The sequence below is a fragment of the Erithacus rubecula genome (genome assembly GCF_903797595.1).
Source record: "Erithacus rubecula genome assembly, chromosome: 12".
In the NCBI taxonomy this organism is placed as follows: Eukaryota; Metazoa; Chordata; class Aves; order Passeriformes; family Muscicapidae; genus Erithacus; species Erithacus rubecula.
In genome coordinates this window covers 7,158,322-7,184,392 of record NC_136664.1, presented here as the reverse complement: position 1 = coordinate 7,184,392, position 26,071 = coordinate 7,158,322, and the positions used below count along the sequence as shown (strand labels likewise).

The 26,071-nt window shown below is 53.4% G+C and overlaps 2 protein-coding genes across 2 annotated transcripts in view; one reads left to right on the top strand and one right to left on the bottom strand.

Moving 5' to 3' along the window:
• Positions 1 to 8,327, top strand: part of ATP6V0D1 (ATPase H+ transporting V0 subunit d1) — a 34,167-nt gene extending 25,840 nt beyond the window's left edge. The window contains exons 4-8 of the mRNA XM_079315775.1: positions 1,148 to 1,227; positions 5,000 to 5,077; positions 5,453 to 5,629; positions 6,382 to 6,459; positions 6,974 to 8,327. Coding sequence (XP_079171901.1) covers positions 1,148 to 1,227; positions 5,000 to 5,077; positions 5,453 to 5,629; positions 6,382 to 6,459; positions 6,974 to 7,135 — 575 coding nt within the window. The 3' untranslated portion in view covers positions 7,136 to 8,327. The remainder of the gene's footprint in view (positions 1 to 1,147; positions 1,228 to 4,999; positions 5,078 to 5,452; positions 5,630 to 6,381; positions 6,460 to 6,973) is intronic.
• Positions 8,328 to 8,915: 588 nt separating this feature from the next.
• Positions 8,916 to 26,071, bottom strand: HSD11B2 (hydroxysteroid 11-beta dehydrogenase 2). The gene is made up of 5 exons (XM_079315773.1): positions 25,434 to 26,071; positions 11,454 to 11,666; positions 10,997 to 11,182; positions 10,261 to 10,398; positions 8,916 to 9,779 (listed from the first exon to the last, which is right to left on the bottom strand). Exons 1-5 carry the CDS (start codon positions 26,011 to 26,013, stop codon positions 9,418 to 9,420), a joined length of 1,479 nt encoding a protein of 492 aa, XP_079171899.1. The 5' UTR covers positions 26,014 to 26,071; the 3' UTR covers positions 8,916 to 9,417.

Sequence of the window (26,071 nt, the reverse complement as noted above, 5' to 3'; positions counted from 1 at the left end):
GCTCTGGTACTGCAAAGAGATTTCTGGGGAGCTTAACCTCTGTTCAGGACCCTCCAGTCCCACCCTGTGGCTGCTGTCCTTCCAGGCAGCTCATGCTATAAAAGTGCAGGCCTGAGGTGTGTGCCTGCATTGCAGCTGGTTTGTTGCACAGAGCAGAGCACTGGTCAGTTCTCAGCAGGACTGTGGTGTCTGTTACCCACAGCTGCACTGTGTAAGCTGAGACAGATCAGATTTCTCTTTGTAGCAAATTCAGCAAAGTTGGTTACTGAGTGCGAGTTGAAGTCAGGAAGTCCTGTCAGTGGGTTTTATTGTACCAGTCATTTGCATCTACATTGTAAATGTACAAGACTCATCTAGGTCTGCAGCTTGCAGCACCTGTTTGGTCTGAAATCTGTGTTCGTTAGGTGGCAATAATGTCTCAAACTCCCTCCCAGAGGTACTCTGGCAAAGTATGTAGGGCTGAGCATCCTACCAAGTCCTACTAATTTATTCTGTCTCCTGTTACTAACTTTCAGCTAGAGAAATAAAAGCCCTTGGAAGAAGTGGAAAATTAGACTGATAGACTTGACTAGGAAAAACAACTCCTGACTCCAACCATGACCAGTGTCATGGGCTATATAAGCTGTGGCATCACTGTGCCTTAATCCCCACTAAGATATTGTAGAAGGAGGGAGAAGCATCAGCTCCTTGTGTTTCACTAGTTGCTGTCTCACAGGTGCTTAAGCACTCCTGCAGTGCTACAGCAGGCAGTTCAAAGCTGCCTTGTCACCTCCAAATGCCTGCATCTGGGAACAGTTTGGGGATTGCTTATTTTTAAATACAGGCTTTTCTATCACTGATACTGGGGGCTAGGACTGAGAATTTCTGCTGGGAATGGGCTGTTAATAAAACCATAGGGCTAAGGGGTGAAGAAAGATTTTTTTTTTTTTTCATATGAGAACCCCAAAAATTTTAATGGCTTGAGGAACCATGGTGGAGCCTGAGGTTTTGGGTCATGACAGTTTGGCTGCTGAAGATAAGGGCCAGACCTAGGAGAGACAAGTTCAACACAGGGTATGCTTCTGCCTGGTATTGTTGAGAAGCCTGGAAAGTGCTGACCGTGGGTCTGGTTAGGGCAATACTAACTCTGTCTCTGGCTCTGTTTCAGCTGCTTTCTTCCAAGACTGCATATCTGAACAGGATCTGGATGAAATGAATATTGAAATAATTCGAAACACCCTGTATAAGGTAAATGAGTCACAGAATCACAGAATGGGTTAGGTTGGAAAGGGCCACAGTGATTCAATCTGATTCAATCTCCCTGCTCAAGCAGGGCTATCCCAGAGCACATGGCACAGGATTGTGTCCAGATGGTTCTGGAATATCTCCAGTGAGGGAGGCTCCACACCCTCTCTGGGCAAACAGTTCCAGTGCATGGTTACTCACACAATAAAAAAGTTCTCATATTCAGGTGGAACTTCCTGTGTATCAATTTCTGTCTGTTGCCTCTTGTCCTAGTGCTAGAGTCTCTGAGAAGGGAAGGAAATGTAAACTTCCCTATTTATTCCTGGTGATTAAACATGGCCAAAACCTAGTTGCATCCATTGGAAAGTAAAGATAGGCCCCTCCAGGAGTGCTGACATCTGATCACACAGCTTTGCTGAGTCAGGGCACCAGAGCTAGGCATTGAGGAGGATTTTCTCAAGAGTTTGTGCAAGAGATTTTGCAGAGATTGTCTATGAATGTACTCATGCCCTATGCAGGCAGGAGAAGCCTGCTCCCTCACCACACAGGTTCAGAGGTGTAGTTAACTGCATTCACAGTGGCTAATCTTAAACTTGGTTGAAGGATTCCCATCAGCTTTGCTCTGTGTCTTGAGCCCTTCCCAAATACCTTCCAACTGTGTGCTCAAGCCTGCTGTGGTTGGGGTTAGATGTTCTTGGTGGAGCAGTGTAAAAAGTGCCAGCTGGGGAGAGGGATGTGGAGGGGCTAAGGATCTCCTTGTCCTGAGCTGTCATCTCCTCAGCAGGCCCTGTCTGGTTTTAGCTGGCAGTGTTGGAGCATGTGTTTATGTGCAGGCTGTGGCTATCGCTCCATCTCCACTCTCTGGATCAGGGGCAGGATGCAGATTTTATCTGTCAGTCTTGTTTTGGCTGGTCATGGCCAGCCTGCAGTCAGTGTGACCTCTTCTTCCCAAGGAAGCTGTGGCCTGTTTGGAGAGGCAGAGAGCAGGTCAGGCGTGAAGGGAAGAAGGCAAAAGGAGGGAAAAGGAGCGGCGTGTCAGCAGTCATGCCCAGCTGCCTGTGGCCTCTGGCATGTACTGGTCTTTGCTGTAACAGGGAGAGACACCTGTGTGCATAAACACCACAGCCTTGCAGGGCACAGACCTTGGTCTTAACATGAAGCAGGAGGGGGAAGGCAGGCAACAGGGTGGGCACAGGGAAAACTGGTTGGGAGATAGGATGTATCCTTTGGATTTCAGCTGCCATGGCCTTTCCCATATCCTTTTGGAGGCTCAATACTGCTTTGTAATCTGCTCTTCCTACCCACAAATGGAAATGTAGGTGCCTGTAATGCCTCAGTGTGTGCTGGCACTGATTCTTCTAAAGAGCAGCCCCTAGGGAATACAGGAGCTCTGTCCATAATAAATCACAGGAATGAAGGGGTGGAAAAGGTGATTGCTGCTTACAGACTGTGCTTGAAGCTATCTTTCTCCCCAGGGACTGGAAAATATATAATACAATGCAAATGAGGGAAATAAGATCAGGTCTAAAATCTTCAGAGAGCTGCTCTGAAAAACACGGCAGGTCTGGGACAGATTCCTGTGTCCGTGTGGAGTTGGTGTAGGAAGGGGAAGTGCTATCTCCCAGACATACTGGAGTTTTTCTTAAGGAATCTGTGTGTGTGTTGACAGAAGGTTTGAGCAGGATTCATAGGAGGAAGGCTATTACAAAGGCTTCTTGTTAGCAATGAAAGTTCTCAACTGGAAATATGATTAAAGTGGGGAACAGAGGTTAAAAATGGTCAGCGCTTAGTGTAGAGTGCAGGCAGCAGCCAAGTCTTGCAATGGAAGTGTGCTGGCCTTGTTATCTTTATTGCTGGCCTTGTTATCTTCAGTGCTTACTCCCTTTGTTCCATCTCTTGTTGAAGTGAAGCCAGCTGACTGTTGGCCTTTGCTGGTGACTTTCTTGTAGGAACCAGTTGAAGGAGATTTGTGACTGGACAATAAAATAAAGTAGACAAATCAGTGTGGCTAAATGTGGAGTGGTGTATGGGAGAGGCCAGCAGGGAACCCAACTCTGCTTGTGCAGTGAGGGTCTCCTTGTTCCTTCCTACTACTGACTGTAATATTGGGTAGTGATTGACCTAAGCAATTTCCTCTCTGCAAGGTAGCATGTTCCTAACAGTAGAAAAGAACTGTATGAGTATCACTGTGCTACTGCATCCATCTGTAAAGTGTGTTTGACCTGGACATCTCATTTCACTCATCTCAGAGTATGAACAGCAAAACAGGAGGTGGTGCAGACACATTTAGAGGTTTGGGTATGATGACTTCTGTATGGAAAACTGCAGAAAATGGCTAGGATTCCTCACCTGGCAGAGGAGGGTGGCATTTCCAGATCACATTGGAAAAGTCAGTGTGGATGGACAGGCCACAGGCCTGTCTGCAGATTGGATTTGAGGACAGATGAGGCTAGCAGGAGGCAGAGGGGATGGATTCATGAAAGGGAAGACCCGCTGAAGATCATTAAAGGCAAAGACAGCCATTCCTGGGGTAAGGGCTTCAGGGCATTGGAGTGTTTCTGTCAGTTTCTGTCACTGGAAGGGCACCTAGTGCAGCTGTTTACAGACTGTTTCCATGTATTGGATCCCCATTCACTGCTGGATATTTGAGTTCACCTATGTTTACTTCTAAAGCCTTAGGTTTGTGCGTGAGCTCTGATAAGGGCAGAGAGGCAGTGACTGAATCTCTTCTCCACATTCCCTTTCCTGTCAGCCTCAAAATGGCATCTCTTATCCATGTCCTTGTTCCTGTGGTAACTCTGCAGACTGATGCTCTGTGTTCTTCTGAACCTGAGCAGTGGCAAGTGCTGGAGAGGCTTTCTTTGAGTGATGCTCACCCAGCACTGTTACTCACAGTCCTGTTGTGTTGTGTGCACAGTAATCCAGGTGCTTTCCTAGTGCAGAGGTTGAGGGTGCCCACCTTGTACATTCTTGGTGCATCTTCAGTCCTAGACTTGTTGTGATAAAGCAGAAATTTGTGGTGTTTCAGCATCCTTTTATTCCATCCCTTTGAAATTATTCTGGTTGCAGCTCTCTGCCCAGGGAGGTGTTTTATTACTTGATCATTTCTTCTGAGAACATTTTTGCTGAACGATACTTTTAGCCATCCACAGCCTTCTTAGGCTTCCCCTGGGAGACACAGTCATCTTCCAGATGGATTACAGAACATCTCCACAAAGGATTACATTTCCTGGAGGCAGGGTAGCTGTGCCTGGCCGTGTGTTTTCTGCAGTGCTCCAGTTGGGATAAGGACCAAGTGGCCACAGTGTGAAAAGAGAATCAGAGAGAATGCTGGTTTCTTTCACAGATGTCCTGTCTCATCTCTTGACTCTGCTTACACAGCGCTACTTTCTGAGTGTAGGTCTTGCAGCTATGGTTGTGTGGCTTGGCATGTTTTTGGAGGCCAGAGCAGGGTCAGGAAACCACGTGAGACTTCAGTAAATGAGTTAGGCGACTCAAAGCAGAAAAATAGGCTTTAACCTTGCTGCCTGGGGATCTTGCCCACAGTAAGCTCATGCAGTCGCTTGAACAAACCCAACCACAACCCTTCATGTGTCTGGCTCATGGGGAAAGCACTGTCCTTGTGTGGGCAAGTTCACATGGGGCTAGAGTGCTTGTGCTGTGTAACAGAGTGTCTGGGAGCCTCCCTGCTTGCTGTCTATCCTCTGCTGAAGGGCCCTGTGGGGGAGTAGATGAAACTGTGTAGAGGAATGTTCATCTGACTTCTCTCTTCCAGGCTTACCTGGAGTCCTTCTACAAGTTCTGCAAGACGCTGGGAGGTACCACGGCAGATGCCATGTGCCCAATCCTGGAGGTAGGTCTGGAAACTCTCAAAGCTGGATGGTATTACAGTGATGGTCATCACTCCCTGCTCAGGTCCAGCTTGCCTGCCAGTTGTTCAGCATTCTCCAGTTAGTGTTCAGCATCCCCATGCTCACTAGGAGACCTGGGGAACACTGCCTGCCCATGTAACTTTGGTTCCCCAAGTACTGATACATTTTCTTGCTTTTGTGGCAACATATTCATCCTCTCACTTGGATAGCATGTAGAAGAGCTACCAGAGCTGTTTGGGTCACAGCCTGTCTCCATGCCAAGGCTTGCTGTGAGATGTGCAGGATTTAGGAGCAGTAGGTAGAAGGCACTCTGGTGAAAATACTGCATCCCAGCATGAGCCACTCTTTTCCTGCAGTTTGAAGCTGACCGGAGGGCCTTCATTATCACCATCAACTCATTTGGTACTGAGCTGTCCAAGGAGGACCGAGCCAAGCTGTTCCCACACTGTGGCAAGCTCTACCCCGAGGGCCTGGCTCAGCTGGCCAGGGCAGATGACTACGAGCAAGTCAAAAATGTTGCTGACTACTACCCTGTGAGTGCTTTGGGGAGAGGGCCATGGGGATTGTTACAGGAACTTGCTCTACATCAGAGCTTCTTGGGGATCTGGGGGAACTTGTAGCTTGGCAACTTGGGAAGAGAGGTGCCAGTCTTCTCTGAAACTGTTGGTCCTGTGCTCTGCTTGGCTGGGACTTGGCTTGCCTGAGATGTCGTTGACTTGTTAGTCATGGCTGTCATTTCAGTGGTGATTGGGAGACAGTGTTCCCTGCCCAAGGGTGTGGGGACTGCCCTGACCAAACCCTTGAGATGCTGATGTGGCAGCAATTACAGGCTCTCCTTGATTTGGGAATGAAAATGTGTCTTCTGTGAGAAGTGGTGTTGCCCCACTTCCAGCCCTGAGCTCTCATTCAGTTGAAGGCGAGACATTGACCTGGGAGGACATGTTTGGATTTGTCTGTGTTCAAGCCATTTTGTGCATGGCTGGAAACCTGTTTGGAGTCACAGAGCTCAATGTCCCCTTACTGAGCAGCCTGTATGTCTGTGCACAGGGATCTGGCCCAAACACTACAGTCTGTCCATGGAGGGGTCTGTACCTGATGGTCCTTTTCCTGTGGCTCAAAGCAATGATACGACTTTGAGAACTGCACATTTTGGAGAAGGGGCAGGACTTTTGGTTTCTCTGTCCTCTGACTTGATAGGGTGGCTGGAGTATCTGTGACACTGGGGGCCCTCAAGTGCTGCTGAGCTTGGGTACAGGGTATATCCTCACATAATACCTTCCTGCAGGAGTACAAGCTGCTATTTGAAGGGGCTGGCAGCAACCCTGGAGACAAAACCCTTGAAGACAGGTTCTTTGAGCACGAGGTGAGTGAGCCCTGAGATGCTTCTTGACATGTGCCAATTGCAAAGCTCCATGTGTTAGAAAGCTGGTCTGCTTCCCTGTCAGCAGTGCTGTGGATGAACACGATTTGGGGGAAGGGGAAGCATGCTTGCCCTCTCCTCCTGCATGAGAATATAGTGCTGGTATAGTGCTGTTGTCTCACCCAGACAGGTTAGAGCAGTGTGAGCAAGCATGTTTGGGGCTGCTAATGGATATTTGGTCCATCAATAGCAAAACTGGAGTGTAATTACATGGAGAATAAGGACTTTCATGATACCTGAGTTATAAATATTTCCCCCTTCAAATGTTAGAGCCTGTCCTGGGCCATGTGCTGTAGGTTAGAGCTGTTCCAAGGACCTAGAGAGATGCAGAACTTGTGCTGAGCCTTCCTGCCTGCTGGGAAATCGTGGGTCCTTCCAGTCAGCTCCATGCTTGTCTTGACCATCTCCTCCTATCTGAGGTGAACAAATGACATGTCATCCTCTGGGCTTTCCCCAGGTAAAGCTGAACAAGCTGGCCTTCCTCAACCAATTCCACTTTGGAGTCTTCTACGCCTTTGTGAAGCTGAAGGAGCAGGAGTGCCGCAACATTGTGTGGATCGCAGAGTGCATCGCCCAGCGGCACAGGACCAAGATCGACAACTACATTCCCATCTTCTAACTCTGCTCTGCTCCTATCCAACCCTCCCACCCCTGGAGTCTGGAGGGACCCCTAACTCCCTGAGTTGCTCCTTGCCCAGACTCCAGGGATGTCCCATCTTTGGAACTGGATCAAAGGAGGAAACTATACAGTTGCTAGTTAAATTATTCACAAGCTGGAGTTGTGTGTACTGTGAGACATTCAGAGGGACCAGTGGTCCAGGCTTAGCCCTGTGCAGCAGGAGGGCCTCCTGTTGTGTATGCAGTAGTCTCAGTGTTCCTGTACTAATGCTGTGTACGCTTATGCTCATAGAGCTGTGGGGGGCTGCCTCTGAGGGGGTCAGAGGAATGGGTCAGGTCTGCCATGGCTGGGGGGCCCTCTGTCAGTGCTCTGCACGTCTCCTACTCAGTGTTGTTCCTGTGAGATGTAGTTAGAATGTGGTTTGTAGCGTAGCCAATGCTGCTGTGCAATCCCTGCATCCCCTTGTAGTGAGTGAACCCTGACCTGGGAGAGACCAAGCAACCCTGGCCAGGACTGGAATGGAGCCTGTGGGAATGTGAGGGCAGAGCCAGAGTGCTTGTGGAGCACAGTCCTCCCACTCTGGCAGTGTTTGCACTCATACAGCCTCTCTGTGTCTGCAGAAGCAGCTCTCATCAGTCTCCCTGCTGCCCTGGACAGGGCTCCATAAGCTGGCTGAGCTCCTTCCTCAGAGCTGTGGAGACCCACAGCTTGCAGTTTACTGTCACAACCATGCAAGAGCTGGGGCTTCTCTGGACTCTGTGGCTGGTTATGCACCCCTGTACCCCTCCAGGGTAGACATCCAGGCTTCTCCCTTGCAGAGGGTGGGTTGGCACTGCCATGGATCTCTATTGCACAGTTGGCCTGGGGGACAGAGCAGCCTTAGTCACCCTGGTGGGGGCCAGGATGTCCCAGGCCCAGCCCATATGTGGTCTGGGATGGGAGCCAAGCCCTGGGCATGGTGTGGCAGCCCTGCTCTTTGCTGCTCTGGCCTGGCTAGTTCCTACTTGCACTTGAATTCTGGGAGATGTGCAATGGCAGCAGACAAGCCTTGCTGGAGGGAAATATGCTGGATGCTGCTGGGAGGAAGGATCAACGGAGAGTGGCTCTGTCCCAGCTTGTGCTGTGGTCACCTCTGCAGTTTGTTTTCCTGTGATCCCCTCCTCTCTACACCAATAAATATCTGCCTACTGCACTATACTCTCCTGCTTACTTGAGCACCTGCTCCTATAGCCCCAGGTGGAACCTACATCAGTCACAGGGAATCTGGTAGCTGTGGTAGTGGAGCTTGGTGTAGTTCCTGTGTGAGTTGGATCACTTGTTTCTACCACAGGCATGGTGGTGGCACCACCCCATGAGGGTCAGGATTCTCCCTCCAGCCCAAGCCATGACATTGCTTGTTCTGTGGGTGCAGCTGGCTGCTGAGCTAAGGGGTGCAGCCTTAGGGAAATGTTCCATAAGGTAAGGGAGTTGCATGGCTTGTCCCTGGTGCATTGGGATGTCCACATGGGACACCATGAAGTGGTGTCACCACTTCTATGCTTGCCCCAGCAGGGCCACAGAGTTAGAGCAAAGCAAAAGAAAGCCTTTGGCATAGGGCTGGGGAGGAGTAGGGGGCAGGCACAAATCCTTCCTGGCAGGCTGGCCCCTTCTCTGGGAGTATCTGTGGCACCTGCCACAGTGCTCAGAGAGGTGCCAACCATGACCCAGCTCATGGCTGATGCCCACAGGCCAGGCATCCCTGAGCAGCACTGCACTGCAGAAGGAGACAGCCAGAACCTGCTGGAATATTAATAATGGATTTATTTAAAAAGTGACAATCACATAGGTCATCTCATGAAGAGCTCTGCAGCACTGGCAGCCTGGTCTCGGCCCCTGCACTTGTCGGGAGCATGTGGAGTGTGTAATGAGTGGCAGGGAGGCAGTGGCCGCAGGGTCCCAGCCCTGACCCAGCCAAGAGGGATGGAGACAAACAGCTCAGAGCAGTAAGGAAGGTGGTGGGTAGCTGAGGAGGTACATCCCAGCCTGTGGTGCAGAGCTGCTGAGTCAGGCAGGGATGGGCCTCTTGGAGGGTGCACGGTTAGAAAAAATACAAAACCAAGGTCTCTAGAAAATGCTGATTCTTGCACAATAGAAAATAGATCTACCTGATTTTGGAAAGAAATTTGGTTTTTAACGTCTAGTGCTGATTTCCCCCAGGGTGCAGGAGGGCAGTGCCTTTGGCTTTGCACGCTCAGGGGCTGGTGTGCCTGGAAAGCCCAGGGAGGGCTGTGCACAGGCTGAGGTCAGGCCTTCTTCACATCGTTGTGGTGCTCTCGCCGCAGCGCTCGGGGCAGCTTGGGGTTGATGAAGAATCCTTTCAAGAACAAGTCTCGGACAAAATAGGGCAGGTAGCGGTGTATGAAATACATGATCCCAAGGCCCTGCCCTGGGTAGTAGCGCACGGCTGGGTTGGCAGCCAGAAGCCCCTCTGTGATGCTGTTCACTACTGCGCTGAGGTCCTCCACTGCCACCTTCATGAACTGGATGAACTGCTGGTTGATCTCCTCCACATAGTCCTCACCATAGGCCTGCAGCAGCTCCTGGGGCAGATTGGCCAACAGCTGCTGCTTCTGTAGGTTCCAGAAGGCAGGGTCACATGTTGTCCCTGCAAGGAAACAGTGTGTGTGAGCTGTGTGGGGCCCCCCACTCCAGCTCCCTGCCATGGGTGCCGGCAGCCCCAGTCACCTTCCAGCCTAACAGGAAGGTCCTGCTGAGACCCTGGCAAAGATTGCCATGAGGGAAGCACAGTAGTAGCACCTTAGTGGCTCTTGGTAGCCTGAGACTGGACCAGGGGTCTTGGACCCTGTCTACAGTGGGGATACTGCTACCATAAACATGACCAGTCCTAGTGGTATGGGATCTGCTGGCTGGATTCGATCCTGGTGCTGTTTCCAGTCCACCAGAGCCCAACTGCTCCAGCTATCCTGCTCAACAGGATAGCCACTGTCCCTGTATGGCTGGAGATGCTCGGAAGCTGCATGCTTGCACCACCAATTGCTCATTCCCTTGCTCCATCTTCTGCCTCCCTGAGAAAACCTATCCTTCACCCACAGGCACAAACAGGGAGCAGGCACTGAACCTTTTACCTGTTTTGTAGTAGCCAGGCAAGATGAGGCTGACTTTGATGCCCCAGGGCTGGAGCTCACTGCGGAAGGTGTCCATGAGCAGGCTGAGGGCTGCCTTTGAGGCCCCGTAGGCTGCCAGGCAGGGGAAGGGCATGTCACCTGGCATGAGTGAAAGAATGAGTGAGCCAGTGCTCCAGCAGGGATGGAGGGGAGCAGGGGGTAAGGGCAGGCAGGGCTTGTGTAAGGCTGTGTTCCTCTTCCCTGCTCAAGGAAATGGCTTAGGGTTTGTTTTGCTGAGAAAACAACTGCAATTAGCTTCAAATTAATGTTTTAATGGAGGGGGGGAAAGTGGTGAGGGAAGAGGAAATTGATTTGCTCCCTGTCCAGGCTAAAGCTTGGGATTGCCATCCCCAGTGGAGGATTAATGTGTTTTAATGGGCAAAAAAAGGGCAAGAGGAAGTTGGTTTTCCACCCCTGGCTGGGGCTGTCATCCCCAGTGGAGGCACATGGCAGCGGTCTTGGGTTGCCACATGTTACATGTGACCAGGCTGACTGTTCCCAGCACCCATGCTTCCCCATGTCTTGGTGACTGCTGTGGGGTTCAGCAGTACTGCCAGCGCATCCTAGAGTTCCTGGTGCCAATTGGCTGAGAAAGTTGGAGTGCCTGGGGATGGGAACTGCACTACACCATGGGGATGCTCCAGCTGTGCCTGGGGTGAGCATGGCAGGGGGGCCACGCTGGGGGGAGGCTGCTCACCTGCAGGGCTGCTGACGGTGACAATGCGGCCGCCGGCAGAGCGCAGCAGGGGCAGCAGCCCCTTGGTGAGCTCCAGGGAGCCAAAGAAGTTCACCTCCATGCAGGCACGGAACTTGCCCAGCGGTGAGAGCTCAGCGTCAGCGATGGTGTCATTGAACCCAGCGTTGTTCACCAGCCCCCAGAGTCCTGTGGGGATGGGGTGCTTGAAGAGGTGACCTGAATGGGGAATCCCCACCCTAGGATTCCCAGCTGCTCCCCAGGCTGATGGGAGTCATGCAAGGGAATTGTGGGGTGCCCCAGGACAAGAAGAAAGCTTGGCAAAGGCTGTTGGGACAGGTGCCTGCAGGGATGCAGCCCCCCGTGGGACACGTGGAAGTTTGGCACTGCCCTGCTAGCTGCAGGCTGAGGTTCCATGGAATTTTGTGGGGTCCTGTGGGTTGCTAAAGGCAGCCCCTACCTGTGCTGTTGGTGTGGGCCTGGATGTGCTGCAGGACGCGCTGGATGTCCTCTGTCTTGGTCAGGTCCATCTGCAGCAGCGTCAGCCTCGATGAGCAGCTCCGGCGCAGCTCCTGGGCACCAGGACTCTGCAGGTCCAGCACACTGGCAAACACCCGAAAGCCCATGATGTCCAAGTGCCGGGCTGTTGCCTGCCCAAAGCCTGAGTCACATCCTGAAAGATATGAGAATAGCCTTGCAGTGGCCAGTGACAGCCACTGTCTGTCCCCAGCCCACAAAGATCCCCTAGCTCTGCCTCTCTGTCACCAGGAACCAACTTCAGGAACCAAACATCAACCCCAGCATCAGTTTCCCTTGCCTGAGGACCACCTCGGCTCCACATTCTGCTGTAGCTCCTGACTCACCAGGATGTGACCTTGCCCTAGGGCATTCACAGGTCATGGAGCTGCTGTTTACTCTCTTGAGGGAGGAAGAAAACACTCCCTTTATCTGCAACCCCATCACCAGCAGGCACCAGTTATGCACCGGAACAGCCCAGAGCCCTGCCTCCATGCGGGGCCATCAACCCTCAAAATAGCCTCTAAAAGCTCTATCAAGAGCTGGCATAATGCTCTGTGGAAGACTTGCTGAATGCTTTTTGGTCAAGAGGCAGAGGACTCGATAGCCTGGCTGGGGCATGAGAAGATTAAAAAGGGTGAGGGGAGAAAAAGGATTTGGATCTGCTCCTGCTACCCTACATTCTTCAAGGGAGCATCCAAACAGGATGGACCATGCAGGACAGTACTGGTGCTCCATGTCTGGTCTCAGCCTCATCTCCTCCATCTCAGCTCAAACAGGGGCACCACTGGTGACACTGTCACCTGCAAAGCCACCATCGGGGTGGCTGGGGGACAGCCTGGGCAGGAGCTGGCTGTTGCAGTGTGGTGACAAGGCCAATGGCCAGGGTGGAGCGGCCAGGATGCAAACAAACAGCAGCAGCAGCAGCAAAGTACAGGCTGTTCCCGGGGCCGATGGCAGCACTGATAGCTCGGGGAGTCTGTGCCACAACCACTGCCCAGTCACATTAACCATTAACAGGAGTGCTGCAGGGGCAGCCCCATGGCCCTGCACCCTCCTGCCCATCACCTTTGGGTGCTCCTGAGGACATACATGAAAACGGATCCTTGTGTGGCACTTGGAGTCACCCCAGGATGGACACAACAGTGGCCCTGGGGACTGTCACCCCATGAGATTCAGCAACCCCTCCACCAACCTGTGCGGGGGGGCACAGGGACTGGCTGCCTCACTCTTCCATACCCCCAGGCTGGGATTGGGCACTTACAGCTCTTGAGGTACCAGCTAAGCTTCAGTTCAGCATCTCTGTCCCAGTCCCCAGCTCAGTTTTACTCTATTGCTGCGTCAGAAACCTACAATTAAATCCCTGGCCAGAGGCCAGTGTGATAACACAGCCTGGAGCTGCTCAGCTGGCAGGAAGGGGCTGCAGGGACCTCGCTTTCTCACACAACACCCAACACTCATCGTGGCTGTTTGCCAGGTTGGCTCAGCATCACCCCAGCATTATCCCTGGCATTGTCCCAGCATCACCCCCAGCACCCTGGTCTGCAGGACATGCTGAAGGTGCTGCCGACAGCACATCCACCTCACCCCTCCCCAGGAGCAGCACATGCTGCCAGCAGACAAACAGATAAGGTGCATTTCACCTTTCCAAGCAGTTCAGGAGAAAACTGCAATAAAGATAAGGTTTAAAAATAAAAGTGGTTGTGGCCACAGCCTCACCATGACACAGCTGACAGGAGGGTTACCTGCACTGCTCCCATGCAGCTGGCTAGAAAAGCTTCCAGTCCAAACATGAAGCTTCCTATCACCATATAACTCTCAAAATCCCGGGAAACATCCCAAAAAACAGAGCCAGGTTTGCTGGCTTCTTACGGGCAAGTCTGGCAAGGAGGGAGCAAACACGGCCACATGCTGTCCAAGTCAGGCAGGGTTTGTTTTGCCTTAGAGGAGCAGGGCAGTCAGAGGGTTTGTTTCGGAAGTTCTAATTTATTCACACGCATACAAAAAAAAAAAAAAAAAAATCAACAAAAAAAAACTCCTGGGAGGCTGGCAGGAGGCCCAGGGCCAGGAGGGTGAGGATGCTCTGGTGTTATTTAAGGTCTCCGCCACTGCTCGGCTTCCCATCCGCTGAGATCAGGCATGGCCAAGAGTGCAGGGAGGGACAATGAACCCCCTGGGCCCATAACACGTGGCCCCAAAGCATGGCAGCTTGCCCAGGGCCATGTTCACTCCCCATGGCCACCAGCACATGAACTGCTGGCCACGCTGGAGCTGGCGCAGGAGCCACTGCCGCTGGCCCGGCCCCGCCGGGAGCGCTGGAGCCGTCCAGTCTGTGCAGCCCCAGCAAGGCTGGCGTGGGCTCGCCGCCCTCCCAGGATGCTGCATCACGAGGAGATGCCGGCGCCAGTTCCCCCCGCCCCAGCTCCCAGCTTGCCAACTGGTTTCACAGTCGTGCTGGAGGGAGGGACGTGGTCAGATCAAGCACAGGAGCCCAGCACTGGGAGCGCAGCAGAGGAAAGCAGGTACCTTGGAGCCCCCCAACGCATCCCCACAGACCCTGGGCCAACAGATAAAGGCTTTTGCTGCAGCAGGAGCACAACAAAGCCTGAGTCCAGGCTGCAAAATCCAGCAGCTCTCCACAGGCTCAGCAAGCCGAGACAAACCCCTGTACCAGGGGCTGGATGGCTGTTTTCCAGAGCAGCAGGTCAGCAGCAATACCTGAGGACTTTGCAGAAGTTCCAGACGCTTCAGCAGCTCCCCAAAGAGTGAGAGACGCAAGCCTCCGCGATAACCTTGGCATGACGAACTCCAACTTTACTTATCTTGAGCAAGCGAAAAGGTTTGGCCTCCAGCATTGCCATAAGAGATGCCCTCCCGTCCACTCAGAGAGGGCAAAGAGGACTGACCCTACAGCATCTTGCATCTATTGTCCAGAGCTGCTCCTCGCTGGTGACAGCAGAGCCACCGCCGTGCTGAGCTGTGCCAGTTGGGCAGCTCCCAGCCAGCCTGCATCGCCCGTGCTGCCTCGCTGCCAGGAGCCGGCTGAAGCTGCACTCCCGGTTTGGTGTGGACACATTGCTTTCAGGTGAGTCAGGCATGGCACGCTCTGACATTTTGCTGTCTCAGGTATTCACCCTGCTCTCCTGCACCAGCACCACGGCCACCACACACAGACATGCTCAGAATTAGTGCTTCAGTTTTCTGATGAGGGTCAATAACACAGCTGCAACACAGGAGCTGCTGAACCACAACCATGTGCATGCCCCTGGCCCCCACCACTGGCACAGGTCTGCAGTGACTTCCCTTCCCGAGCTGCGAGTCCTCATCCGTGAGCCATGAGCTGTGCAGCCTCATTCTGCAGCTGTGGAACTGCAAGCTGGGCATCTTAAGCACTGAGCTACAAGCCAAGCGTCTTCATCCCCAAGCCACGAGCTGTGAATCCTCATCCCTGGGCCAGAAACTGAGCACCCTCATCCCCGAACCACGAGTTGTACATCCTCATCCTTGAACCATGCACAACAGGTGAGGACCAACAAAATCCTAAGCAGTGAGAAGCACAGCTTGGCTGAAGAATTCCTATGTGGCTGCAAAAGTGCCCAGAGCCTGGTGGGTACAGCAGCAGTTCCATGGATCTGGTCCCTCCACAGCCAGCCTAGCTGAGGATCCTGGAAGCTGAAGAGGGGTTGCCCCAGGGCTGAGCACCCCTGTGATGGACCAGCTTCCCTGCTAGTCACCCTAGCAGCATGGTGGTCAGCAGCCCTAGGGGCTGGCCTCGGGTACCTGGCAGCGGGGCAGCTAGAGGCACCCCTTGAGGATGCTGCATCTTCCACCAACTGAGTTGGGCACTCAGAAGCACATCATCCCCCCCACCTCCATCACCTCTGCAAGCCCTTGCATGGGTACCCTCTGCTGCTCCCCAAATCCCAAGACATCAATTCCACCACCCCAAAGAGCTTTATGGCTGTGTGTCCCACCACCCTGTCTAAGAGGCCTTGTCAAGATGGAGCTGTCACCAGGCTCAAGGACACCATCAACAGGGGGAGCTGGGGCATCAATGGATTAACATACTGAGACACTTGTTTCCATAGGTTCAAGCTCAAACCCTGCCTGAGATGCCAAGCTACACATGGCCCTCTGGCTCTGACAGGATTTACTGCCACCATGGATCCAGCTTTTCCAAGCATGGTATGGGATTTAGCTGGACAGCACTGAGGGAGGCTCAGCTAGATACCTGAGCAGGCACTGACCCCAACTGAGCTGTTTGTCTCAGCTCCATCCTGGGAGTGTGGGCAACTCATGGATGTGGAAGCACAGGACAAGATGGCACCAACTGGACATGGTGCCATCAGAGGGGGTGTCAGTCCCCTAAAGGAACTTAAGGAGGGGTCCTTGCACAGTGCAGGTCCAGGCAGGATAAAATGCCCAGCAAAATTCCGCGTGGGCAGGGCAAGGCCCTGTGGCCAACACCTTCCGGATGCTGCACACATTTGGAGCCAGAGGTGATAAAGGGGTGATGTCAGCCCTGGGCAAGAGGAAACAAATTCTTGGCAGGGCACAGGAGAGGGAGAGGAAGACAGGAACACCTGTCCCCACAGCAGCTGGGCTACCACAGCCATGCACCAGCCCTGGCCTCCCCAGCCAGGCATCAGCCATCCTCTGCCCACACCCAAGGTACTGCTGGGGGAGTGGGGAGTGGGGCTGGGCTGTCATCACTGCCCACAGGAAACACCACCCCAGCCAGTGGCTTGCATGGTATGCCATGGGAGCAGCCCTCATGCCCAGGCACAGGCAGGCAGGGCTGGGGTGGCAGCAGCCCTGATGATGCTGCTGCTGGTCCTTAGCACTGGGGTTCAGAAAGCCACAAGCCTAATTAAATTAAAGCCAGAAGATACCTTTAGGGATGACCCAAATCCCATCCCCAAATCCCTATTGAGTGGATAATGCAGGAGCCCCCCCACCCAAGCATCTGTGCAAAACCTCAGCCTCCTTCCTGAGCAGGACCTGAGCCAAGGGGGGCACACACTGCCCCTTCTCCCTAGCACCACCCCCCTGCACGACACAATCAGCACAGGCAGCTGGAAGGAGATTGCTGATGGCTCCCACAGCCAGAATAGACACATCCCTCCAAAAAATCCTATGGGTCAGAGCAGGGGTCAGACAAACCCTCGGTCCCACAAGGAGACCCAGGATCCAAGGCAGAGATCAGAATGCCCATGGCAAGGGAATGGCCATGGCAGGGGATACAGAGTGACCTACCCCTCCCTGTGCCAGGGACAATAGCCAGATGGTATGAATTACAGTGGATTAGCCAAGTGTTCCTGGGGCCTCACAGCCATCACCTCCACCCGGGAAGTTATCTCCCACTTAACGAAGGGAAGGGGGGAAATCTGATTTTCTGCCTAGACAACATAGCAACCAGGCAGAGATGACAAGCAGCCCCCAGGGCAGTGTGAATTCACCCACAGCATTTGGATTAAAGGCCATTTCTCAGGAGCTTTACCAGTGCATCCTGCTGGGGACTCAGTGGCACAAAAGCAGCTGGGCAATAAAAAAGTATCAGAGGCCACAGCCCTCCCCATCACTAAAAGCCATCCAGATGCCTTATCCCCCACCAAAGCTGCAAGCAGCGGGTGCTGGCTGCTTGCCACCGGTGGGGCTAATGAACACAGGAGCTTGTTAGTGCCCTGGGACAGCAGGACAGGGATGAGCCCAGCTGCCCCCTACAATGCAAGGCCAGTGCCTGCTGGGATGGTCAAAGAGGTTGGGACCCAGGAATTAACCCAGCTCTGGCATGGCAGCGATGCTGCTGCCAGTCAGCAGTGACCCTGGGCTCACAAGCTGACAGGGGGGCGTGGAGGGGAGGAAGTGCCACCACCAGAATCGCTGCAACACTTCGCAGAAAGAGAGCACAGGAATTTCCTAGAAGCAGCCACTCACCGCACCCCGGGCTGGATGGCATCTTCCGGCAGCTGCTGCTGTTGCCACCAAAGGGAGATGCTCTCCCCAAAAGGAGCAGTCAAGAATCTGATCTTCTAGCAGGCAGAGATAAGTGAGAGAAGACAGCAGCACAGACATCACCTGGCACAGGCTGTACATCAGAGCTAGCCTGGGATGGATGGATGGCCCTCCAAGAAGAGGAAGTTGTGAAGAGCTGTGGCAATAGTCAGGTTAATCACCTTCAAAGGGATCATGGTGAACTGGGAACATGGAGCTGCAAGCCTCAAAAGCCATCCATCAGGAAGAGCTGTTGCTGGGAAGGACACGCATGGCCTAGAGACAGCTCAGCCATATCATTCAAGATCAGTGCCAATGGCAAGCTGGCACTGGTAACACACCCACCTGGGCTCTTGGAGAGAGGCCGGGTAGGAACCAGGCTGAGAAGCCAGAAAGCTCCACCAGCTATGTCTGGAATGTGACACTGAAAATGCTCCTGGGGTATAAGGTGGTGGCAATAAAGCCATGGCTAGGGCACCTGCAAGTGGGCACCTCTAGTCTGCAAAAGGGCTCTCCAGGGACTCCCAACAGGCTGGAGAACCACCATCCAAGCCCCATATCCATCCCTCTGTGTGCTAACCAGCAAGGAGAGGCATCAGGTCATGCCTAAGGCAGGCAGGACTTATCCATTCACAGGCAGCTGAAGGGAAGAAAAGCTCTTCTATATGGACCACCATTAGCCATCACCAGCCAGAGACATCTCAGGAAAGGTGTTCCTAGCCAGGACAGCAAAGCACCACAGCTGTGGCATGACCAGGAGAACCTCTAACTGTTGGGACAGGTTATGCATGGGAGAGCTTTGAAGTCACAAGCCACGCTGGCACAGTGCTGACCAAAGCAGCAGGTCAGAGCAAGCCCAGGGGATCACTGTGTTAAGCATCTCAGAGTTTGCAGCTTCCCAGGAAGGCTGTGGCAGGTTCAGTGGAGCACTACCAGTTCAGGGGTATTTTGCTGATTATTTCTTTGCTTGTAAGGTGCTATCTCATCACTCTCCTTGTCACAAGGGTAAACTCCCACCACATGCCACAATCCCAAGCAAGCAGAAGAAGTGGTGCAAGCCTTGCCCATTCCCACATCATGATGGTCTCTACAGCTGTACCAACTATTTTCTTTTGCAGCTTCCAGATCCATGTGAAGCGGGGGACTTTTATTTTTTTTTTTTTTTTTTAGGAACAGAGCAAAACACTTGAGCAAACACCAACTGAGCTTCTGCCAAGACAGCTTTTGAAATACACTGAGCTGTTTAAGCCCCCGTGCTCAGAGCTATGCCTCATGACAACCTCGAGTCACCTGCCCTTTCCATACACAGTTCAAGTTGTCCCCTCCTTACTCTTCACCTGCTGCTCTCACCAGCTCTTCAGAGTAAGAGTTTGACGTTTAATGTACTTTGGTGCATTTTTCCCAAAATACATGAAGGTGGCTCTCCAGGCTGATGTGCTTGGACATAGTTGTGCTGATTCAGGCAATGCCAGGGCAGCACCCACACATGCCCTTCAGCTTAGGCAGAGCCTAGCACAACAGCTGAAAGGGGGACAGAACTCATACTGGGATGGCTGCACACTCCAGGGTGGAGCTTATCCCCACCTGGTAACCAGGACCCTAGAGAGGAACAAACATTGATCACAGTGGATTACTCATAGCAAGATTGTGAGGCCTTGGTAACCTAGAGAAGCTACAGCTGCCCTGTCCCTTGAAGTGTTCAAGGCCAGGTGGAATGTGGCTTGGAGCAACCTGGTCTAGTAGAAGGTGTCCCTGCCCATGGTAGGGGAACAGGATGGTCTTTAAAGGCTTTTCCAACCCAAACCATTCAGAGCTTCTATAATTCTGAGAGGCCAGACTTTCAAAGCTGCCACAGAAGACACCAGGGCAGGTACCTGAGCTTTCCAGCCCATCCCTTCTCTCTGTTTCCAGCTTGTCTGGGAGTCACTCACCATCTGGCTCCACAGGGTCAACCACCCAGCAAGAGGAAGCGCCACCACAAAGCCTGTAAAGCCAAAAACTGCTTTTCAAGATTACAGCCTTAGAGCCAGCAAATCCCAGGACACTGCCATGTGTGACAGGGAAGGCAGCTCCCAAGGGGGAAGCTGATAAAGCTCAGAGGCTGGCAGCTCTCCAGGGGAGAAGGAAGCAGAAGTGATATGTTGCACATGCAAGCACATGCAAGCTGAGACAGAAGAACAGGAGATGGTCAATATACCACAGCCACTGAGGGGAGCAGGAAAGGAGGTAACAGGCACATGCTGGGGAGGTTAAAAGTAAAAGGTCCTAAATTATACCAGTAGTAAAGCACTGACAGCGTGAGAACAATTTTTCTACCTTGTCATAGAAAATTTGAGCATTTTCCAACTTATTATAGAACAGTTAGGTTGGATGGGACTTTATAGGGTCATCCAGTTCCAACACCTCCGCTGTGGTCAGGGACACCTTCCACTAGCCCAGATTGCTCCAAACCCCATCCACCTGGCCTTGGAGGCTCTACAGTATCTCAGGTCTGAGATGACAGGAGGGACATCAGGAGGTGAAGAGGTACAAAAGGCCCACAGCCTTTCCTCCTGGGAAAAAACAAAAACAAAGACCCCTCCAGCAGGAGTTTTAGACCAGCACTGAAAGAAGACTATGGGGAGAAGGCAAAGATTTGGTGGAAACACCTTGAAGAGCCCTCTCAAAGAAAATCCTGGCTGGGCAAGTCCACCAACCCTGTGTTGTGCTCCCAGTAGTAAAAGTAACAACTGGCTCTTCTGTAACCAGATCCTGGCTTGAGGGGAGCTAGACTCAACAGTGGGTAACCCAATCCCAGACCTCATTAAAAATGTGCTGCTCATTGGACTAGAGGGCAGCAACTGCCTACACTTCTCTCCTTCTGAAAGCATCCGTTCCCATCTGACAATCTCATTTCGGCAGGGAAGTCTTTGCTTTGTTGCTCTCATGTCCCCACATAACCCCGAGGTTAATCAAGCCAGCTTGGGTTTCTCTACCGACTCCAGTCTCCCACAGTATGAAACATCAATGTGTTTTCCTCCTAATTAGCTGTGCTCATCATTTTTGGTTAACAGTGCTAAAAACTCCCACCTCAACAGGTCTGTGTCATTAGTAGGCTTCAAAAGTGCTTATTTTATAGATAAGTGAGAAAAAGCCGAGCATATCTATCCACATGCCTGCAGTGAACAGGGGTAGGTATCTATTTCTGAAAAAACCTCACGTGGGAAAGAAGAATCCTAAATTCATGGAGGGCTGCTGACAAAGCGGGGGGAGAGCTTCAGCCCTGCAGATAGAGGCAGATAAAGCAGCTTTCCTGCTCTGTTCCCAAAAGCCAGCAGCAAACCCTATAACTAGAGGTAAATATTGCAATTTTTTTACTTCAAGTATACCAGGAATTGCTTGTACGCAAGGGCTGGAGTTTGGGCATTTGATTTTGGTCCTGTTCCACCCCTCAGCTTGGAGGCACCAGCTGCCTCTGCTGTTAATTTTTAATAGATTCTGGAAAAATCAGAGCAATTTCATGGAATGAGCTGATTTTCAGCCTTCACTTATAGAATCACAGAATGGTTTGGTTTGGCAGGGACCTGAAAAGATCACCTAGTTCCAACCCCTTGCACTTAGTCTGGGGAAAGATCTCAGGTACCTCTGAGCTGGATCACTGGTTCCAGAAGCAAAGTAGAAGTCACCTATGGAGACCTGCAGCACCTTTGCATGTCTCATGCAAGGCTGTTGGCAGGCTCAGCACCAAACACGGGCTGCGAGCATGCTGTGCAGGTGCTCCAGCCACGCCGTGGTGCAGAGATGCCCATCCCAGAGCCAGCCCTGAATCCTTGACCCCAACATTTCTCAGTCACCTTGTTTAGCTGGAAAATAGATCTAAGACAACATCGAAGTCCAGACGGGAGCAACGCTGCTTTTTTACCACAGAAAGTGATTTACCTTCGTGGCAGAAAGCAAGAGTCCCAACATCTGGATTGAATTACTCAGTCCTGTTGCAGCCAGCAGATGCTTCAACATCTGTGAAGTCCATGGGAAACACTGAAGCGCTGCAAGTTGCAAAGCCTCTGTTAACCTTGAGCATGATCTGAAGCTCTGACCCATTTCAGATTGTTAATGGGGCATGCAATTGTAACAAGAATGCTTCACCAGGAAAACCACATTTTTCCTGCAGCCAGGAAGGGGAAGAGAGGAGGACAGGACAGGTTTGCATCTGGGCACCCTGACCTACCAACCAATTTTGCTCACAGAGATGATTTATTGGAAGACAGACCAATCTGCAGGTGCTCCTAGCTTCCTTCATAGGCTGCACCAAAGAGCAAGGATACAAAAGACCCAAGCTGCTCCTCACAAGCAGCCATCCTGATGTTTGGGGTTATTGAAGAGCTCATTCAGGTACCACCATTATAGACAGAACAACAATTGACTATTTTCAACTTTCCATCCAAGCTGAAGCGCATGAACTAATACCTTGTAACACAACACCTGCCCTCCCTCTGCTTTGGCAAAGCCCTGCAAGCAGGCAGATTTTATGGGCTAGTTTGCATTTGGTGCTTTCCAAGGATCTGCAGTAAATCGGGCAATTGGCTACTGGCCAAAGAACCACCCCACACTCACATATGGCAGAGCTACACAACAGCAAGAGGCTTTTCCAGCTGCTCAGTGGAGCCCCAGGGTGCTCCTGGCCATCCCCCCACCACCTCCAGGCACCCAGTTGTGTTGGATGATTTGAATAGACTCACTGAATTCCACATGCATCTGCTAAGACCACAGGGACTGAAGGATGGTCTAGATTCATGTCTAAACTGACCCAGTCAAAGCCCAACCTTGCACAAAGCACTGCCAGCCTGAACCTGGAGAGGCCAAGAGATGGCAGCTCATCACCTCCCTCCAAGATTGCTCCCGCAGACCATCTCCCATGCCCGGGCTCCAGAGGCTGGACTGCTTTTTGTATCAATTCCCAGTGGGAAGGAGTATGGGATATAATATCTCTCCTCTCAGCTCACACAGCTCTGAGGAGTCCACTGGCCCTAAGAACACCCAGCAGTGCCATTTCACATTTGGGAAGGGGAGTGCACACACACAGCAGATGTTTGATGTTCAGAGCAAGCAGTTCTCAGTGAGCCACTGGCACCACTGACCCACAGCTGCCAGCCAGCAGCACCATCACTCTGTGGTGAGGGATGCCAGGTACTTTGTGCCTTGCAGTTTCCCAGTGCTGGATCAGGCTCTGGTGAGCCAGCTGCCCATACCAGCCTGCCCACACCTCAGGTGTGTTGGGGTCCCTGTGTTTCCCAAGTTTGGCCAAAGCCTGTGCCAGGTGTGGGCTCATCTTTAAGGCAAGGGCAGGCACAGGACAGCAAACCAAAGGAAGCATGGAGATAGCTGCTGTCTCCCTTCCAGCCCAGGTCAAGCAGCTGATCTCCACTCCCCTCCTCATCCCCACCATCTTCCTGGGGCTGACCTCTCCCAGCCCCTGGCTGCACAGGAGGGCATTCTCCTCCTCCCTGAAAACAGCTGTTACATCCCCTAGGAAGATAGGATTTAACACTTTCCTCACCCTCTGCCCCCAGCCAGGCTGCATCCACTGGAGCCATGCTCCTGGAGACACTGGACCTTTGGGGTGCAGAACAAAAGCCCCAAGGTCACAGCTCCAGACAAACACAGCACTTCAGGGACTAGTGACTACTTACTTTGCTAGCCCGGGGATGCATCATGGGAAAGCACAGCATCCCTTGCTCCCCTCTAGCAGCAGGCAGCTGCCCATCCCTGCTCCAGCCAAACCCCAGTCCCATGTGCAACAGTCAAAATGCAAACCTGCAACAGATGGGAAACGCCACAACTTTCCAGTCCCTGCTGCTACTACAGGGTCAGGGGCTTTGCTCTGCAGCAGCTCTACAGCTGCTCTGCTATTTTCCCACTGAGCTGCACAGTTAGTTTTCCTTCAATCCCTCCCATAACTAAGTTTTATTTAGCCAGAGATGTCCAGACCCGCACATGGGGCTGGAGCATCACGTGCAGAGCTCAACTTAGGATTGTTCCCTGGGAGAGTGGGCAGCTGGAAGAGATGCAGTTCATCACCTGGGAGATAGAACAGCACTGCAGCCACCTTAACTTGCCCCAGATAAGCATCACTGAACCTGATGCACTATTAAGACAGTGGCCAAGGTGTGTATACAAGGACATGATGCCCAAAGATTTTCAGGCTGAGACCTTCACTGCTCCATTGGGAGGGGACTTTGTGCCATTTCTCAGCTGATCTGCAAGGTCCAGCACAACACACAGCATAGCAGAAGTTCTGTCCCTGACCTCACACACCTTCATTGGCATTGACAGTCATCCATGCTCATGCTGCTTGCTCTGCCAGGCTTTGCTGCCCATTGGAAGGAAGGAGGAAGGTCAGGCTGCCTTTCTCCCAGAGCTGATCCTTCCAGGCTGCTCCCACAGGACACACAGCAGCTCCTCAATACCTAGTTGCCTGGAATTAATCCATAAAAGAATCGGGCTAATTACTATGCAAATAATCGAGTGAGGGATGCCATCCCCAGCAGAGCAGCCCTTGCATCTGCCCCTTGGCAGGCACTTGCCAGGGCAGCAGTACGGAAACACCGATCCCGCACCACGGGCTGCGCCTCGAACCTGTAAAACCACAAAGTATTTACAGCCAAAAGCAAACACATCAGAGCTGCAGAGGTGCCACCTCAACACACTGGGGCAAGAACACCTTGTTCCAGTCACTGACTCACTAATTATACAGGCAATGCCAGAGAGCCGGGGCTGCCAGAGCCAGTGTGCCACAGGGCACCTGTGAGTGCCTGGCTCTCAGGCATCCTCCCCAGGCAGCCCTGCCCTGCTGCAGCTTTGACCTTCACTCGGTTGAATCATTCATTCATCCACTGCCTTACTCCTCTGATCTTCCTCCTCCAGAGAGGATTCCCTGTACTTCCCACTGGTGCCGCAGAACTCTCCAAGCTGGAAGGGGGACCAGGTCTTGCCTTAATTTTCTAGGAAACAAGCAAACTTCCTTCTCCAGCTTCAGCACTTCCAAATCCAGCCCAGACATCCCCACCAGGACGCAGGCTCCTGTCCTTGGGAGCACTGCCAAGGTCATGCCCAGAAGTTTCCCTCCCTTCTGCATCCATGCAGAGCCAACACCACCTTCCAGGCACACCTGGAGCAAAAATCACCCCAGCTTCAGCACTTCCTCCTCATCCCTCCGCTACCATTGCCTCACAGCAAAGCACTGCTGAGCCTGGCTCTCATCCTCCTGTTCCACTGCCAGGAGGAAGAAGTGAGAAACCATGTATATACCAAGATATCCTAAAGAGCTTTAGCCCACAAGCCAGAGCTGTGCAAAACTTGGGAGCACAGCACATTTTCTGAGGAGCTCAGGAGCAGACAGCCCAAAGAGAAGGCAGGCAGCAGCTGGGCAGAATTTCCAAAGGATACCCACACAGTGGAGGACCTTGTCACCAGCAGCTCCCTGGATGGAGCTCTGGATGAAGCAGTGATGCTCAGCGCTGGGAAACCAGCTCTGTTGAAGCCTCTAGAGATACTATGAGAGCCTTTCTAAGAGCAAGTACAACTCCAGCGGGGAGGAAGGGAAGGGGAGGAGAGGGAAGCCCTTGGGCCAGCCGACGGGGTCCCAAGCCAGCGCTTCGGCTCTGCCCCATCTAATCACGGGGCTTCCAGAGGAAGCAGCTCTCAGCATCGTGCTGCAACTAGTGGTCAACACTCGAGGGGCCATTGCAACTCCCTGCTTCGCGGGGCAGGTACAGCCTGGCCGTTTCTGCTTGGACGTGGAAGAGGATGAGGGATGCGCTGGCAGCCGTGGTTGGTCCCCAGCGGGACCTCACCGACAGCAGCGTCCTGGTGCCTGCGGGACACCCCACTCCGCTCCCCGCCGAGCCCAGGCGGTGCCGTCGGGGCGTCGAGGCCGTGTCCCCGCACTCACCTGTGACAAGGACGGCTCTGCCCGCCACCGGCAGCAGCCCGCGGGGCGCCGCCCGCCACAGCAGCAGCCCGGCGGCGGCCGCGGCCAGGGCCAGCCCCAGGGGCAGCGGCAGCCAGGCGCGGCACAGGCTCTGCAGCGCGGCCAGCAGCGCCAGCGGCAGCACCAGCCCCCGGCCCAGCGGCGGCCCCAGCCCCCGGCCCGGCCCCGGCGCCCGCCGCGCCGCCCGCAGCGCCAGGCTGCCGGCCAGCGCCGCCCACAGCGCGCCGTGCGCCCAGCGCTCCAGCCCCGGCTCCATCCCGGTCCCGATCCCGGGCCCGGCACGGCCCCGCCGCTGCCGCTCGCCCGCCCCGCCGCGCCCGTTTATAGCCGCCCGGCGGGGGAGCGGGGCGGGGCGGGCCCGGCCGCCGCCAATGGGAGACGGGCGGGACGGCAGCGCCGGGGCACCGGGAGCCGCCGGGGCACCGAGAGCAGCACCGGCACCGGCGGCCGGGGAGGGGGGAAGGCAGCGCACCTTGGTAGCCACGGCACGGCACGGCTCGGCATGGCTTGGAGCGGTACTGCGCGGCACGGCTCGGGACATCGTGCTGCCTGGGTAGGCACGGCTCGGCTCGGCTCAGCTCGGCTCGGCTTGGCTCGGT

Coding starts and splice junctions, on each gene's coding strand:
- HSD11B2 (XM_079315773.1), bottom strand. CDS start 26,013: ATGTCCCGAGCCGTGCCGCGCAGTACCGCTCCAAGCCATGCCGAGCCG. Junction 11,183..11,453: donor GGCCCACACCAACAGCACAG/GTAGGGGCTGCC, acceptor CCATCCCCACAG/GACTCTGGGGGCTGGTGAAC. Junction 9,780..10,260: donor GCCTGGCTACTACAAAACAG/GTAAAAGGTTCA, acceptor GTTTCCTTGCAG/GGACAACATGTGACCCTGCC.